Source organism: Cyprinodon variegatus, unplaced genomic scaffold (genome assembly GCF_000732505.1).
Source record: "Cyprinodon variegatus isolate N-32 unplaced genomic scaffold, C_variegatus-1.0 Scaffold121, whole genome shotgun sequence".
NCBI classification, from domain to species: domain Eukaryota; kingdom Metazoa; phylum Chordata; class Actinopteri; order Cyprinodontiformes; family Cyprinodontidae; genus Cyprinodon; species Cyprinodon variegatus.
Genome location: NW_015150574.1, coordinates 142,996 through 160,057, shown reverse-complemented (window position 1 = coordinate 160,057; position 17,062 = coordinate 142,996). Strand labels below are relative to the sequence as shown.

Genomic DNA, 17,062 nt, shown 5'->3' with positions numbered 1-17,062 from the left:
TGTGTGTGTGTATATGTATACTCATTAGTTCAGGTTACCACTAGGTCTGTTTTGTTGATACTTTAAAAAAGTCAGAAAACTGGGTTACATTTGGATGTCATGAGCTTTTCGCTCTAAAAGCATGTTTACTAAGAATATGAGGGATTGCTTCAAAGTGAAAGACTTAGTCAGATGGTCTGGGATAAGCTTCTGAAACTGAATTCAGATGCATTGTATTATGATTTAAACTGAACTGGAATATAAAGTTGAATTCCAATTGTTGCATGATTTGTGAATCATTGTGTAAAAGTGTTTGGTAGAAGTGTCGAAGGAAGGCCAACATACAGTTGATGTGTGATTTTTCCTCACCGTTGTAACGTTTGTACCTTTGCCATACAATCTCTCAACCTGTTTGCGCTAGTTTTTCTCTGTACTCGCTAATACCTGCACCCACTTTGCCCCAGTAACACAGTTTAAACCCCAGAGCACGCCAACACTAGATTACCAGTCCTAGCAGCTGAAACAGAGGTGGAACGGTTGAAGATCCTGTTTGGTTTTTCTTTCTTTTTTCTTTTTTTTTTTAAATCTCAGCTCCATATATTGTGTTTAAGAAGAGAATAGAAGGTGAAAAAGTAAAAAAAAAAGAGAGAGAGAGAGGACAGATGTGAAGGAGACTTGCTGTGCAGTGGACTATCAGAGCAGTTTTTTGGAAAAGAACTGGAACTGTCCGGCTAGGGCAGATTGTAGGAGGGGTGAGTGGGGGAGCAAGCAGTGGAAAGCTGGGAAAGAGAGGGTCAAGGGTAAGATGACTCCTACCTTCAGCAACATAGGCACAGATGGCGGAAAAAGAAGAAGGTGTGATTGTAACCTCAAAACGTCCTGGTTATTGGTAGGTCCTGATTCTTATTGTGTCGGTCATATGATGTGGAAAAAAAGCCAACAATAGCAGCTCTTACAGTCGGATCACCAGCTCTATATTTGCTTCAATGACACATTTTGATTCCTTTATTAGAAAATTTGTTGCAGCATTAGTTTATTCTAAGAGGTGACTAATCATGTCTGCTAGCCTAAAAGCTTCATTATAAGCACTCAGTTCTTTTTGTGGTTGGTATTACCTTTTAATGTGTACTTAGCCAAGTCTGAAAAGATACAAAGTCTGCTGTTTGGGATCTATTCTATTCATATTGTTTTGTTCTTAGCTGCTCTTCTCTTTTTAGATTTCTTGGAAACAACCATGGGTACAAATGGTAAGAACAGTGCAGCGTGTCTGTCTCAGTTGCTTAAAACAGCCACTCAGAGCACCAAACAGGGAGGGGCTGCTGCTGCTGTCACTTTACCATTTCAGGTTGATGGAGTCAAACCTGTGTCTACTGAAACCAGAGAGAGCTGACCTCCAGGGTATCTCAGCTATAGCATTACACAACTCTGAGAGCCAACTGCTAAGCCAAGCTCGGTCAATTGTTCTTTAGGGCTTGAATCATTTGCGGCGTAAAGAGGAATGGACTGGTTTGGGATTGTGCCCTTTTATAAAATAATTTCTTTGGTTGATCTATTTGAAAAGAACGCCAAAAAGTACCTTAGCTAGAGGAAATATATGGAGATGATGTGCCAAACAGTCTCTCATTTTAATCGCAACTAAAAGCGCTGTCCGTTCCCTCAACAGGCAAAGATTTGCAAAAACAAAAAAGAGAATAAATTATCTAAAGTAATAGTAAATATTGCTGTGATCTTTATTCTGTCGACATTATTCCAACCTTTTCCCACATGGGCCAGCAAGCAGTATAAAGTATATTAGCTTTTGTTTTAAGCAATTTTCCCCCTTAAAAATATATATATTTTCTGTTTTTGCCAATAGCCCAATTTTTGCACTCAAAAGTATAAAATTCTTGTATAAAGTGACCCCCCCAACCTTCATAAAGCATAGTAGACTCTTAAAATGCCTTTATTAAAAAGAATGTTTGTATCATTTAGTATTATTGATTTACTTTATTTTAAATGTCATTAATTTTAGATGTTCAGTAACTGAATAGGATTAAATTTCCCAAATTAATTTGGATGTTTGCACAAATTCTGCATAGTAGCACACGCTAGAATGCAGCTATAATCCGTCAAATATAGAAGAATTTAGCACTCAAACAACTTGTCCTACCACATAGAGCATTCTATAACTTTACAAAAAAATTTATTAATTTTTTCTCATTTCCAGCTCAACAGCAACTCTAGAAACTGACCTCTGAGTGAAAAATTTCAAGTCTTAGACTGCGTATAACTTTAAATGCTTAGAGAAACAGCACAGCACATTAGGCAGTAATCAACTTCCCTATCTGGCATGTTTGTTTAGAGATAATACTTTTAGAAAAGGTCAATGCATATAAGTAAAATCGGCTGATTTAAAGGAGTTTTAAGTTGGTATTTTTTAACATGTATACAATCTTGTTGAAATGGTCTTTAAATTTAAGTTAAATCATTGTTAGGACACAAAATAGAGCTAATCAACACCCTTTTTTATACTTTCTGTTTTTTCTGAGGGTAGGCACTGTGAAATTGACTAATGTGTATGTGTTGATGTAAATGTAGCGTTGCTAACTTAAGCAGTTAGCTGCAACTGGCCTTAGGCAGCAACACTGGCCTGACGGTGAAACTTACCGGTATTGATAAAATTGCTTGCTTTGTTGGAAAGGGAGGAAGAGATGGGAGTGGTGATGGCAATGCAGGCTAATGTTGGCGCCATTTAACAATGACATAAATACTAAAATGTTTAAAATCATGCTTTGTATCAAGCACTATTTTGGGCTATTGGGTTTTAACAGTGAACACAGATAAAAAAAAACATTTTGAAACTCTTGATTTTCTGGCAGGTTTTAAACAAGGGTCAACACTAATAGATTTTTAACATGAAAAGGTCAGATATTGAGGTGAGGTTTCCTTGGAGTCATACAAATACAAACTGCTTCCTCACGCTCTGTGTGAAGCATCCTCACACAGCAGGGAGGAGGAAAGGTAAGTTCTCTAAATACTTTTAAGGAAATGGAAGTGATTAGGTAGAAATTACGCACTAATTAAGGCAGAGACTTTTTTTCTTTTTTTGGCAGATCAGCTTTTTTACATCTTCCTGTACTTGTTCTAAAGTGACATAACAGCAATGGTCCTTTTGGTTACCATAGCTACACCAATAAAAATGCACACATCAAATAGAAGCACCAATCAGATTTCTAATTTGGATTTTATTTATTTATTTTTTTTGTAGATTCCAATTATTTTTAAAAACTGATCAACATTTCTCAGTTTCATTGCTGAAAAGATTAATACTTTTATAAGTGCACAGTAATGTTTCCAATACTAGAGTTTGTTGCTATGATGGTTTTCATTACTACACAACATTGGTTTGCAAAATGTTTACTGGATTCTGCCCTTGTCTCATGGCCTAAAAACAGTTCACCAGCTTTCTTCGTCACTTTGATTTGAAGTTTTTTATGTTCATCTGAGCGATAAAATTAGTTGTACCATTGAGGGGCTGGATATTTTCCTCCATTTCCTAAGGCAGGGACTTTAATGCGTCAGTTTTGATTATTTATTTATTTATACTTTTAAAAAATCTATAAAATTAATAATTGAATTTTTTTTAACACACTATAGACCCCAGAGAGAGCTTTTTAAATCAGTGTCTCTTGTGCAGCTTTAAATCTTATACACAAACCACATCCGGGGCATTAGTCCACTGGGGGTATGACAAATGTTGTCGATATTTGATTTTTGATTGAAACGCCATTAACTGTGGCTAATGATTTGCAGATACTGTAATTTACTGGATTTTGATCGAGTCCCATCATGTATCATTGCTTAATGTTTTATGCAGACTGTTAATCATACTCATAGTCCAGAACTGTGTGGATCAATCATACCAGCCCTACTTTCAAAGCTGCTCAAATGTGTCCCTCAGCTCCTTGCGCCTAAATCACTATTGAATCTCAGGAAAAGTGCAGGAGTGTAGGGACTTTTCTCCAGCTGTATGAAGCGTAAAGAAATAAAGAAATCCAATGCTGCACTTTTTCATTCTTTGCTGCACCCAGCTAGACATCCGGCGTGTCTATATATGGATGAAATGTCACAAGAAAACAGCACAGAAGAAAATCCAGCATTGTAGAACAAATGAGTGACAGGGATGTGAATGATTTCAATGCATTAATGTGATCAAAGCACAACTTTTGTCCTTGTCTATCTCTCTGGGGTGTAAACATGGTGGGTCAACTTCAACTCATCCTAGATAAAGTCCATCTCAGGCAGCAACCATATCTAAGCTCCTGGCAGAAGACGTTTGATATGATTAACTCTCACTGTAAGTGTATACTTCCCTCATGGTAGGTGTATCGCTACTGCAGTAAAAGCTTTAGGAAAAATGCATTAGGTGGAGATAAATCACTTATTCCAACCTATACTTGATTTGCAAAACTCAGTATTTCTAGGTTGATGCTTTGTGAAACATTACTCCAGTGAAATTCAGTGTGAGTTTGTTTCCTGAGACACGAAGACTGTTAGCATTGCATTGAAAACTCAAGCTAAGGATTCTTGTAGTTATTGTCAATAACAAAAAAAGAATAAAAAAACTAACCTTGAGGGTTCATGGGCCACCTACAGATTACAGTGCTTAGCTGTCATTCAAGGAACAAAACCAGTTTCAATGCACTTTCAATTTGTTCTCCCTGCAGGTTTTGTCTTGACACAAAGACTGAAAAATGGATGTTTGAATAAAGTAGCAAAAGCTCTCAGGAAATAGATTTTGGCTTTTATCAAGCTTTATGTAAAAAAAACAAAATAAGTCTGTGCACTATAGATGCTTCCTTTTTTACTGTTTGGATTGCTTCTTCAGTGCAGATAGGAGAGAGAAATTAGCCTTTATGGAAATGCGAGTGCAGGGGTAATCTTTGAAGATGATGTTTAGAAGCTACATGCTCCGTTACTGTCATTCTTAAGATTCACCCAAGTCATCCAAGTTAACTGATCTTAGCATTATTCAGTGTGTGTTTGTGTGTTTGGGTTCTGAGAGACAGCACCTCCCTGCTGTGAAGCTGAGAGTTGGTGGAGGCAGGTGCAGCTGATGCAGATTGGCTTTTTGCAGGCAAGGCCATATGGGGGGGTTTGCAGAAAAGGACATGAGAAGTAAAATACTTTAGAGGACAAAGCCACGGGAATTGAACTCATGAGTGAAAGACATCAAGGTCGGTAATCTGGTGTTTTTACTGTTCATGGATAGGATGTAAGGATTAAGGTAACTGGATAAGTTGTACTATCATATTGCTTTACCTTACACTTGCTTTTATAGTTTTTGGTTGTTGTTGGTTTTTTTTGCTTCTTTTTTATTGGGCTTTGTTTTTTTATTTAGAAAAATCACTGTGGTGTTTGGACCTCAGTTGAAGACATTGGCTTATATATTGTTTTTTTTATCTTTCTTAAATATGTCACCCTTTTTAGTCTCATTTTCATAAAAATATGTTGGAATTACACCTAGACTTAAGAGGTTATAATATTGTGGTAGGAGTGAAGACAGTTTGTTTTTATGTTTTCCTTCAGTACAAGTAGTTTTCATCATTTTACTAAGTCATTAAATGCCTTCTCTATTAACTCAACCTGTTTTTTGTCATTTCTATGAAAATACATTTTTGAGATGGAGCAGAGTTGAGTATGTGGGAGTCTTGTATTTATACATTTTCCAGATCCTGCTTTCCAATTGCAAAGGGCTTATGCTGATATGGGATTTTTCTGTTTGTTTACCATTTAGTGGTATTTAGTGGCCGTAAAAATGAACACAATTATTCTGCAAGTAAGAGGTTTGGCCAGATGCTGCTGGGTTCTCCGCATCAGGTTTTTGAATTTCAGAAGTCGAACAGTAAATGTTGCAGGGGTCATAGAATGATTATATAAGTATTTGGTGCTGGTCCTTAAGGTCTCTGAATAGGGTGTGTAACATTGGTAGGGGTGAAAATGGCATATTAGCTGTTCTATGAGCCCTAATGCAAGCCTGTTTAAAAGCCCTAGAATGAAATGACAGGTTTTTCTTCCTTTTATGGTATGCTCATGAATATTTAGATGAGCTGTCCCCTGATTGGTTGGTTTACAACGAGCGAAGATGGTGAGCAAAGACGCATCATAGCAACAAGCAATCAGTCACTGAAACATCAAATTGTTGATATGGTAGGGTGACCAGATGGCCTCTTTTTCCCAGACATGTCCTACTTTTCTTACCTAAAACAATGTCCGGGGGGAATTTAAAAATCATCTGGGATGTTGGTAGACTACAGTGCAGCACGTGGTGGAAACACCGGGCACTTGAACTGAGCTGCCGGCTCCGGGGCTGGTCGGACGGGGGCATGGAGCCAGCGAGGGACAGAGCGACCGAACCTGACCGGGTGACAGTAGCCTGGACACAGGCTACCCCGTGCTTCCCCTCGCCTGCTGCTGCCCCTCCTCCCGCAGAGGACGGGCGGCTCATGGCTCTCTGCTGAGGTCAGGTCCAGTCAGTGGACTAGCAGTCGACACTTCATACCCCCGCATTTTGCAATTTGTAAAACAATTTTTGTGTTGGTCAACATATAAACTGTTATACTAACAGTAAGTAATGCTATCATGATATATTTTATTAAATTGATAACATTTTATCCATTATTGTGCATTCCTTTTGTCTGTGAAGCATTCTCTGCTGTGTTGGGAATGTTTGTAGTCGAGCAATGAAGTCTAGCCCTGCTTTGTGTTCCGTCGCCTACAGCGAGTCTGGTCTGCTCTTCTCTTTCCATTGTGTCAGTGAGTGTTCCCATTCCTGCCCGCCAGAGCCCAGCGACATAAAGACACACTGTTCACCGTGTCGTTGAAAGGGACAATTGTGGCAACAAGAGAAAAGGCAGAGAAAGTAAATGGAGGATTGTAACCAAATATTACAGTTGAGATAGAGTCATGGTTGTGGTGAGAAAACCTTTTAGTGGCAGCAAAGTCAAATGGGTTCTTTCTGAGTTTTTTTCCAGAAAGAAATTTGATGAAGATTTAAGTCTCAAACCATTCCTTTCACTTGCTGTTAAACTGCTGCTCTCTAATAATACACTCCAGCTCTTGCGTGCCAACAAGGCCTTTAGTTTAATCTGCTGGCTGTTTTGTTGTGGCCAAACTAAATGAAAGTTCTCATTCATCAATCTGCTCACTTTTCTACCCCAAAGGTTTTCCTCCAGCTCTTTATCTGTCCGCGATCTTTTACATAAACAAACACAACACAACACCTTGGCTTCTCAGACGTCTATTCCCCACAGCCCACTGTGTTTCGAGCACAGATACGCTCCTTTAAGAGGCAGTCTCAGCTGGCTACGCTGCACCCCCCCTTCAGTTTGTTAGCTCTTGCTCTCCTCCTCTGTCCTGCAACACCAGCACAACCTGCTGATTTTTCATTTAGCCTCATACTTCTTCGTGGCTCCTGTCATCAGCCCCTTTCTTTCTTTCACTGCCTTTCTCTGTCATTTTGTCTAGAAGCGTTCATTCATCTCCAACGCACCTCCATCTTTTATTCAAATGAGGGGAGACGAAGGTGAGTGGACTGTATTAAGATCCTCAGAGACCTCGCTCATGATTTCTGGTCCTTGTCCTTGTCTTTAACTTCTTACGGCATCTGCTAGTTGAAGCCGGCCTGTGTCCTTGGAGGTATAAATTGTTTTTTTTAATGCTCCAGCATGCATGCTGTTGTGAATCATCGTGCGTGTGTTCATTGTAGTTGTGCTAAAAGATGAGTCGGCTGTCTGAGATTCTGAGAGGAGCTTGGTTGAATCAGCATGTGGAAAGCGTAGCGGTGTGTCAATGCAGACTCCAGCTCGTGACAGTGTTTTGCACCAGCTGTGGTGCAGTGGCATCCCAGGCAGATTAATGAGCATCGTACAGCAGAGCCGGAAAATGCTTCGGACAATAATTGCTCCAAGTAGTTTGCAGACAGGTTTCTTTTAATTGCTGCCACAGACGCTGTGGGGCGGACGAGTGATTGCAGCTGGGATTCTAACTGAGATGTGTTTTTGTTTTTATGGGGAATGTTTGGTAACTCAATTGACCAGACAGAATGTCCTTCACGTGGACACGTGAACCTAATGAAATACTTAGATGCAGTCTTCAAACATTGAGCTGAGAATCGTGTTTTGGTATGTTTTAAAAAAAACAATAGATTTTTCAATAGAATATTGATTTGACCAAATTTTTAATTGCCTATAGAGGTTTTATCATGACAGTATGTTAAACACAGGGTTTCTATTATATTGAAATAAATACAAAGTTGTTAACGACTAAAAAAATTAAAATGTCTTTAAAATGTTATATTAGTTACCAGCTCTGTAAAGAACAGACAAAATTGCTTGTATGTTTGCATCTTATAGAGGAAGACGCTACTTTATCTGTTTTCTGAAAACTTTTTTACTACATGTTCAGCCTTCCTGTTGTCTGGTAAAGTCTGTCTCTCTATCTTGCACTAAAATAAAATATATTTAGTATGACACATATTTATTTTGTCCAAAAACGGTATCCCATTACATTTCTTTGCTTGTTTGACATTTGTTGTAGACGACTCAGTGATTCTGATAACTGCTAACTTTTAAGCCTTCTTCACTTGATAGTGACTTCTGTAATGAAGAGTGTTATCAGCATGTATTTTCAGGGAGTGCTATGTTGTGTCCATAGATTAGATCTTTGAGCTTCTAAGTCGAGTTAAAAGTAGTCTGAGCCTTTTATCAGACGATTTCTTAGAAAAAGTTAGATGTTCTAGTAGTTTTATGAAGATGATAATTTAAAACCAACTTGAAAAGACAATTCTGCAAAATAAAAGCAATAATAAACATTAGTCTCATTATTTAATTTTATGTTAAATAATTTTGCTATGGCTTTAATCTTTGTCTCAACTTTGTTTCAATGCTATTAGGAGAGATTGTTGAGATAAGTGCCCTGTTTTCCGTGACAGGCTTGTCAGGGACTCCTACATGCTGTGAGGCGTGTCTGTGAAGCCAGCAATGCTCCTAAATCTCTAACTTTGACCTTTGCTTCATTCTTAAACAGTTTCCACCAACACCGGCCCCAATTTAGTCCTGCCAGTGTTGTGCTTCTGCATGCGTCATCACTCTCATTATGTGAACTGTTTGCCACCTGACGCTTGCCGAAAGAAATTGGGTCTGCCAGAAATAAGTCGACTAGCAGGGTACTTCACAGTATGTGTCACTCAAGTTTTTTTTTTTTTTTTATTAGATGAGCTTTCTTTGGAAAGCTTAAAAATGGTATCTGCCTAAAGGTCTTGCAAAACAAAGTGAGGTGGGGTTTGTTCGAGGACACATTGACACTCTAGCAGAAAGGACCACAAATAGGTTGTGGTTGTTGCTCAAACCACTTTTATGATGATAAATGTGTTAGTTATAATTGCCACAAAGTTATTTTGTAAATACTGAAATGGACAAATTGTGGCTACAATGGTCAATAAGAAATCTACATATTTGAAATTATCTAAACATTCTCTAGTTTTCAGCAGTCCAAGGATACTTTTCTAATTTTTAGGAGAATCAGTCTCTGTCAGACAAGCAGTTCCCCACTTGACCAGAGGGTGGCAGCAGTGACTATTGACAGCCCTGGCATCTGACTCAAAAATTCTGGAGGTATTTTACTGAAGACAAAAAAAATCACAAGAAAGGGGAAGATTGCTGGATTGTTAGCAGAAAGGGATTTTTAAAGAGTTTTTTGAAAACAGGTCAATCCTTTTTCAACCGTGTTCGGTCGCTCTGTCCCCAGCTGGCTCCCTGCCCCCGTCCACCGGGGATCCTGGACCAGCCCCGGAGCTGGCGGCTCGTTTTGAGTGCCCGGTCCAGTCCATTCAGCGGCACGGTAGCAACTCATTTTCAATAGAGAAACTGCCTGCTTTGTAATTCTTGTACAAGTAATCCCAACTGTTGGCTAAACAGCTAACACAGTGGGCTGGTCTGTATGTAAATTTCGTTGCGTGGCAAAAGTACAGGCCAGAACCAAATAAGGCAACATCCCCGAGTTTACGTCAACTCGGTGCTTCGTTTGGATTCAACCGTTTTATGGTGGAAGTTTAGAATTGCGAGATTTGCAGAGAAACGAGGTGTTGATGGGGTTTGAACTTCTCTGTATGTCCATTTCACCCACTGAACTATCGTTATTCATCTATGACAATGGAAACTCGGTTTTGCATTCTATGACCCCTTTAATGCATTATTTTGCAATAAGGTGTGTTTCATTGTTTCATGAAATCAAATTTTTTTTCCTTTTCTGCAAGTTACCGAAATAGCAGTTATTGTTTCTGAAGCATTTTTGAACCAGACTTGTAGGTAACATGATGCATTAAGGGATGTCTTTTTTTTTTCTCCATATTTTAATGGTTCCAATATGTATTGGTTGCTATCACTAAAAAGGGTCACATGGCTAAAATTATGCAGGCAAAAGAAGCCGGTTTGCATTTGACCTTCAGAATGTTCAGTTAAGCAGAAGAGGTGTCGCCTTTCTTCTTTACCTCTTACTCCTAACAGCCAAATTACACCTGTTTCCAGTTTTCAATTTATATTCACAATATTACCTTCCGCAAAATTACCATCGTTTATGTGATTATTACTAGTGCACCAGAAAATCATTGCAACCTATGGTAGAATCTATATGGGACGCACACATCATGATTTCCATTTTCCGCTTATTAAATTAAAATGCTAAATGAAAATAGGCTAATTCTAAATTGATTCAGTAACTTTTCTATAAACGAATTGTTTCATAGTATAGGTAATGAGGCTTTGCTTTGAGAGTAATTTTTCCATATTATCCTGTGTTTCTGTACTCGTTTCATTTACTCTCCTGCAGTGTATTTGCTGATATTCTTTCCACTGAATAAATATCAACATCAATTTATTGGTCTACTAAGCATCTGTCCTCTTCATTGCTAGTTCAGGATCAGCCAGTCAGAATAGCTGTCATCTTCTTCAGGTGCTGTCTAACTATTAGAATATTTTAAATAGGGTAGGTGACTTCAACACTCATTCACAAACCTTTATTAATCCCAGAGGGGTAATTTAACTGAGGTTGAAGCGCAGATCTGATGGTAGCAGCTGCTTGTATGTCCTCCTGCTCTGCCATGTCTATTTTAGTGCAGCCATAATAATGCAGCATGATTGACGGAACTGTTCTGGGTCTGTCTAAACGGTTGAAGAAGGAACAAGCTGGATTCTTGAGTGTTAATTAATGCACAAATTCTACAAGAAATCATCCTTGACACAAGGTTACCCTTACTGTTACTAAATGCTATTATTATAGTTTAAAATTGACTTAAATAGCAATAGTGTAAGCATGTGAGATATCGCTGATAACTGTGAATCAGATTTATCCAGTGCTAAATGCTACAAATAACTAGAAACAATGAAAGAAACTCATGACAAGCTAGGCTCATCACATTTTTGGGATGGTATAAAGTTTTATAAATGCAAAACAAAAATTTACTATTACTAAGAAGGTTTATTTTCATTTATTTCATTTTTTTTAGCCATCACATAATCTGTTTTTTCAATTTGAATGAAATGTGGCTGCACAGTAGAACAGTGGGTAGCACTGCTGCCTTGCTGCAACAAGGTTCCGCGATCGATTCCCGTCCTGGGATCTTTTTGCATGGAGTTTGCACGTTCTCCCTGTGCATGCGTGGGTTCTCTCCGGGTACTCCGGTTTCCTCCCACAGTCCAAAATCATGACTGTTGGGCTTGTTGGCTTCTCGAAATTCTCTTTAGATGTGACTGGTGACCTGCCCAGGGTGTAGCCCTCCTCTCACCCATTGACAGATGGAGTTAGGCACCATCACCCCTCATGACCCCAGCTGGGATAAGAGTGATAAAAAATGGATGGTTGTAATTTGCATAAATGTAAATAAAGTTTTTAATAAAAGTGCCACTTAGAGATGTTTGATGTACAGATAGTATATAGAGATTATGTTGTTTTTTTCACCATGTTTAACAATGATCACAATGAAAAATTATACAGTTTTTATACCAACTGGGACTGCTGGAATACAGGCTGGCTTTCATGGTTTCCAGAAGGTGTTGAGTGCAACACTCATTTTGAGTTTCACTGTTTAGAAAATAAACTGGAGCTATAACTGGGCCAGTGTTTACAGCCACACCCCACTTTTACTAACCTCTCTCTGTCAGACTCTTACACATTTCCCCCTGCAAGTGTGTCGGGGAGACGGTTGAGCTGGTGCTCTGCCTGCTCTGTTTGAACCTTTCACCGCAATCTGTGGCGTGGAGTGTGTGAATGTCATCCATGTTTGATTCTAGCCTGTGTGGCGCAGTCCTCAGCTCGTGGGATTAAACATTTACAAGGCATATCATCAGTCTGTCAAAACCTCTTTCCCTTCAACACATCGATTTTGAAACAGTGACAAAAAAGTCCACTTTAAACAGGGCAGCACATGTTTTGAAATCTGAACAGTTTGAATGAAGAAATTGTAAATTCAGATGCTTACAAATTAAATGTGTATTTATTGCTCCACCTTTAATTAAGGAGTTTCTTTATATTAGGGTTCACTTAGAGAAATAAAACCCTCAAGAATGAATTGGGAGCTTTAGACGGTTATGAAATCCTAGAAAGGATTTTACACTGCAGAGCTGCATGATACTCAACGTCCTGCTTGGATGCAATATTTGATTAGTGCACACTGACTTTCTGGACCTGATTTAAAAAAAACATTGAACAATGCCAGCAGATGACATGACGTCATCACTGAAGGTGAGCGCTTCACATTTGAAGGCAACATTGACTCTGTGCCCTTCCATTTCTACCACACCCTGGAAACTTGATTTCTACCTAAATCGGTTAAGCAGTTGCTTGAGATGTAGAACTTTAATGGCTCTAGTTCTAGATGCATCTGTATGGTGCCTCTTGAAGCTCTGACTCCAGCATCATTCCACATGCAGCATCTAAATGGGTGGAAATAAACACTTGAATTATATTTTGGAATACATTTATGCAGTGAATAAATTTTTAAATTGAGATATTAATGTTAACTTTTGATTGGATTCTAATTTGAGATGTAGCTCTCTATTAAATCCCTCTGGACATAATCAATGTGGCCTTTCAGTATTGAAACTCTGATGTCCATAAATATATTTAGATTTTACATTTCTAATATATATTCATGAACTTTTTACTTTCTGAAGGTTTTTTTTTATGAAAATTATTTTTAATCGAAATTCTGTGTACAGCAATTTTAGATCAGACTGATAAGTCGATTAGTCATCTTTATATTAGTAACTGTCGTGTCATTTTTAAAAAAGTTCATAACAAATGTGACCTACTTTTTTCAAAAATAAATCTCCCTGCTCGATGATCCCAGTTTTGTGGGGAGCTCCACTGCAGATGTGATTTAGAGATGCACTCTGCGCCTGTTTTGGTTCAACAAAGGATAGAGGAGAGCTGCGAATGACCTCAACTGTTCCAGATGGACAGCTCAGTCGGGAGGAGGCCGTCATAACTGGCTGGGGGTTATTTAGAAAGAAGCGTTTCGCCCCCCATGCGACAAGGAGCATGCAGTCGTTCCATGCCGAGAGAATGTACTATTTGAGCCTTCAAGCTGGGTAGAGATATTACTAACTGCCTTAACCATGGAGGAAAATATGCTGCCATTAACTCCTCTGAAATTACTCTGAGTTGCATAGACAAAGCAAGAAGGGAGTCATTTGTGGCGTGGTAATGTTGGTGGCTTCGGTCTTGGTGGCCTTGTGTGCTTGAAGCATGTTGATTTTGTTTTGATTAAAAACAGCCCGCATGGGAAAATCTTTACTAGTTGTTTCCAGTAGATCTGATCACCCAGAAGATAAACTCAACCAGAACATATTCTAAAACCCATTTAGACCCAGATGATGCAAAAGGTTCAGACGTTTTTATATTTGTTCCATTCTACTTAAAAAAGGGACAATTTGCACATTATAGCACCACTGGAGCTATAAGTAGGAATTTTTAACAATGAGACATACTTAAAAGTCTTATCTATGTACAGTACATGTGTAAATATGCCTTCTGCTGTTTATGCTTACCTAAGGAATTCACATATCAGCATATTTTGGATGCATGCTGTCCACCTGAACAGCACAAATTGTGCAGAGCAATTCACTTATCTGTCTATCTCGCACATTTTGTTGGCCGGCAAAAGTTTTTTTTTTTTCTTTAGTTTTTTTGCTTTTAGAACAAAAAAAAAATTAAATCTCTGCTCCTGCTGCAATGCAGTCTTAAATGAATGCACCACTTTTTTTTTTTTTTTTACCACTAAAGCCTTCGATTCTGTTTGAACTCCAACTCCGAAGCTCCTTACGAAAACTGTTGTGTAACGTCGTCCTTCTGTGAGCTCTGCTGCAGCACTACTGGGGGTGAAGAAGGGAAAGATAATCGGGGAGTCTGAGATGCATAAACATCCTCTTCGCTGATGTTTCTGTTTTATTGAGATCAGCTTGATTAACCTGTATGTAGACATTAAGAATGTTTTATATTTTGTAATTGAATCTATGAATGAAGTTTGATCACCTAGATGAGTTTGTCATCCTTGTATTCTTGCGCTGGATGCTTTATGAACAAATACTATAAATTAATATTTGGGTCTTGGGGATTTCTAAATGATGCGAATGAAAATCTTTTGATCAGGCTGTTTTTTTTTCTTTCCTGCTGCTCTTATTGTTTCCACTGAGCTCCCAAACATCGGGAGAAGATTGGAATGTGAAATATTTTCCAAGCCCAGATGTCTGGATGTTTGTCCATCCAGCCTTCATATCTTTCATCCATCTAACAGTTAGTCCATTAGATTTCTATCATCCATCCATCCTTTATCTGCCAATCCACCTGTTAAACTTTTAATCTGTCTTTCATTTGTCTGTCCATCCATCCGTCACCAATTTGTCAAATAATAATGCGTCCACTTATCTTTTGTCCTTCAGTGAATCTTTTATTCCTTTGTCCAACCATTAGTTTGTCCATTATCCATTAGTCTATTGGATGGATGTCCAAAATGTAATGTAATGTGATTAAATCCCTTTATTGTCCCACAGCGGGGAAATTCACTCTTTGCATTTAACCCATCTGTTCGGGGGGCAGTGGGCTGCCATTGTGTGGCGCCCGGGGAGCAGTGTGGGGTTAAGGGTTTTGCTCAGGTGCCCAGAGTGCAGGATGTGGAGATCAGACCGGGTACTTGCAACTAACCCATAGGCCAACACTCTCCCAAAAATGGATGTAGCCATCCAGCCACTTGCGTTTTGTCCACCATGAGGATTATTTTCTATTGTCCACCCGTCCATCCATGGGTTTTCTTTTGTCTGAAGTACAGAGTAGTATTGTCACATCGCATTGGAACTACGTACATCCAAATCATCTGTACTGTTGTAGCATTTGTCTTGTCTCTAGACACTGCTGTCTCCTCATAGAGTGTGCTGACAGCACCAACTCATGCCTGATGTGGATTGATTTATTTTGACTGTGGATTGTAATTTCCTGTTATGTCCCCAGTTTTTCCTGCTCGAGGGCTCTCCCTATTTAATAAAATAGCAATATTACCTTTGTTTGGCTTTTGTCTGCTCTTTTTTTTTTCATTTCATCCATTACTTAGTAATCGCCCCCTGAATGTTTTATGTTTACCTAGGAAGTCACATGGAGGTGTTGTCAGATTGTAGCTGAGTAATCATGGCTTATGACACTAATCTGTTTCTATGTTTCCTCTCTCGTCTCTTGCAGGTGAAAGAGCAAGCAGACAGGCTGCCTCACTCTAAGCTATGGAATGCTTCCTGCTCCCAGCATCTCTAGTCTCCAATCTTTGGACTGAGCTTCTTACACTTAGTTAGCAGCTGTGCTTCTCCCCTCGAACTCTTTCTAAACCAGGGGACAAAAAGAAGAAGCAGGCTTACCAAGTCTTCCACGGAAGACGCCGAGCACCTTTTTCTTTTTTTAAGAATAATTAAAGATTAGTTTACTTTTTCTCCAGCTTGGATTTGTGCTCTGATAACATCCTATCAAGATGGATCTGGAACCGTATCTGTGGATGGTGATTATTGGCTTCATCATCGCCTTCATTCTGGCTTTCTCCGTGGGGGCCAACGATGTGGCCAACTCCTTCGGAACAGCGGTGGGATCTGGTGTGGTCACTCTGAAGCAGGCCTGCATCCTGGCATCCATCTTTGAGACGTTGGGCTCGATGCTGCTCGGCGCCAAAGTGGGTGAGACCATTCGGAAGGGCATCATAGATGTCAACCTCTACAACGAAACGGTGCCCGTCCTCATGGCAGGGGAGGTCAGCGCTATGGTCGGTCAGTACAATGCTTTTATTTTAGCATATATTATTGAGTATAACCATTATTTTTTTATTTTATTTCATTTTCTTTCTAATTTATATGATTTTTATTTTATTAGTGCAAAGTCTCTAATCTCTGCTTCAAATCAAACATAAAGCATTATTGGGTATTGTCTTATAGTACTTCATTTAAAAGTAGCTTTAAAAATAAGCTTACATTTAACATAATCTCATAAATGCAAAGTCATTTAGTTGCTTTCTTTATTTCAACACATTAGTTTTACATTAAAATCTATACCCGGAGCAGATGTGCCTTTATGGATATTTTAGTGTTTTGCAAAAAGTCTCCCTGCTGGGTTGATGAACAGTAGTTCCCAAGCTGAGGTATGGAACTCGACTTACAAAAACTACAGCAGATACCTGCCGGCATTCCTAGCACAGAATTGCAGGCATTGCTAATAAACCAATTATTTAAGGAGGAAGCAGAGGGGAAAAAATGCACTCTGCAGGCAACATTAGTTTCTATAACTCCTTTGCAAACCAATGTAGAGAACATGGGTTTTTACAAATGCTTTTCTTATTTTTATTCACTATTCAATAATTATAACCTTTCTTTAACATGTAAGTTGTAACTAAGATATTTTTAGCAATCTATTACATTCTCACAAAGAATCAGAATCAGAAATACTTTAATAATCCCAGAGGGAAATTACTTTTGTTACACGCTCCAGTTACAGTTTTATATATTTATATATATATATATAT

The 17,062-nt window shown here is 38.7% G+C and overlaps 1 protein-coding gene across 1 annotated transcript in view; it reads left to right on the top strand.

The window, feature by feature from the left end:
* The window catches only part of slc20a2 (solute carrier family 20 (phosphate transporter), member 2), a 60,520-nt gene that overhangs the window by 20,910 nt on the left and 22,548 nt on the right, over positions 1 to 17,062 (top strand). The window contains exon 2 of the mRNA XM_015375565.1: positions 15,745 to 16,313. Within this exon, the coding sequence (XP_015231051.1) occupies positions 16,025 to 16,313 (289 nt within the window). The 5' untranslated portion in view covers positions 15,745 to 16,024. The remainder of the gene's footprint in view (positions 1 to 15,744; positions 16,314 to 17,062) is intronic.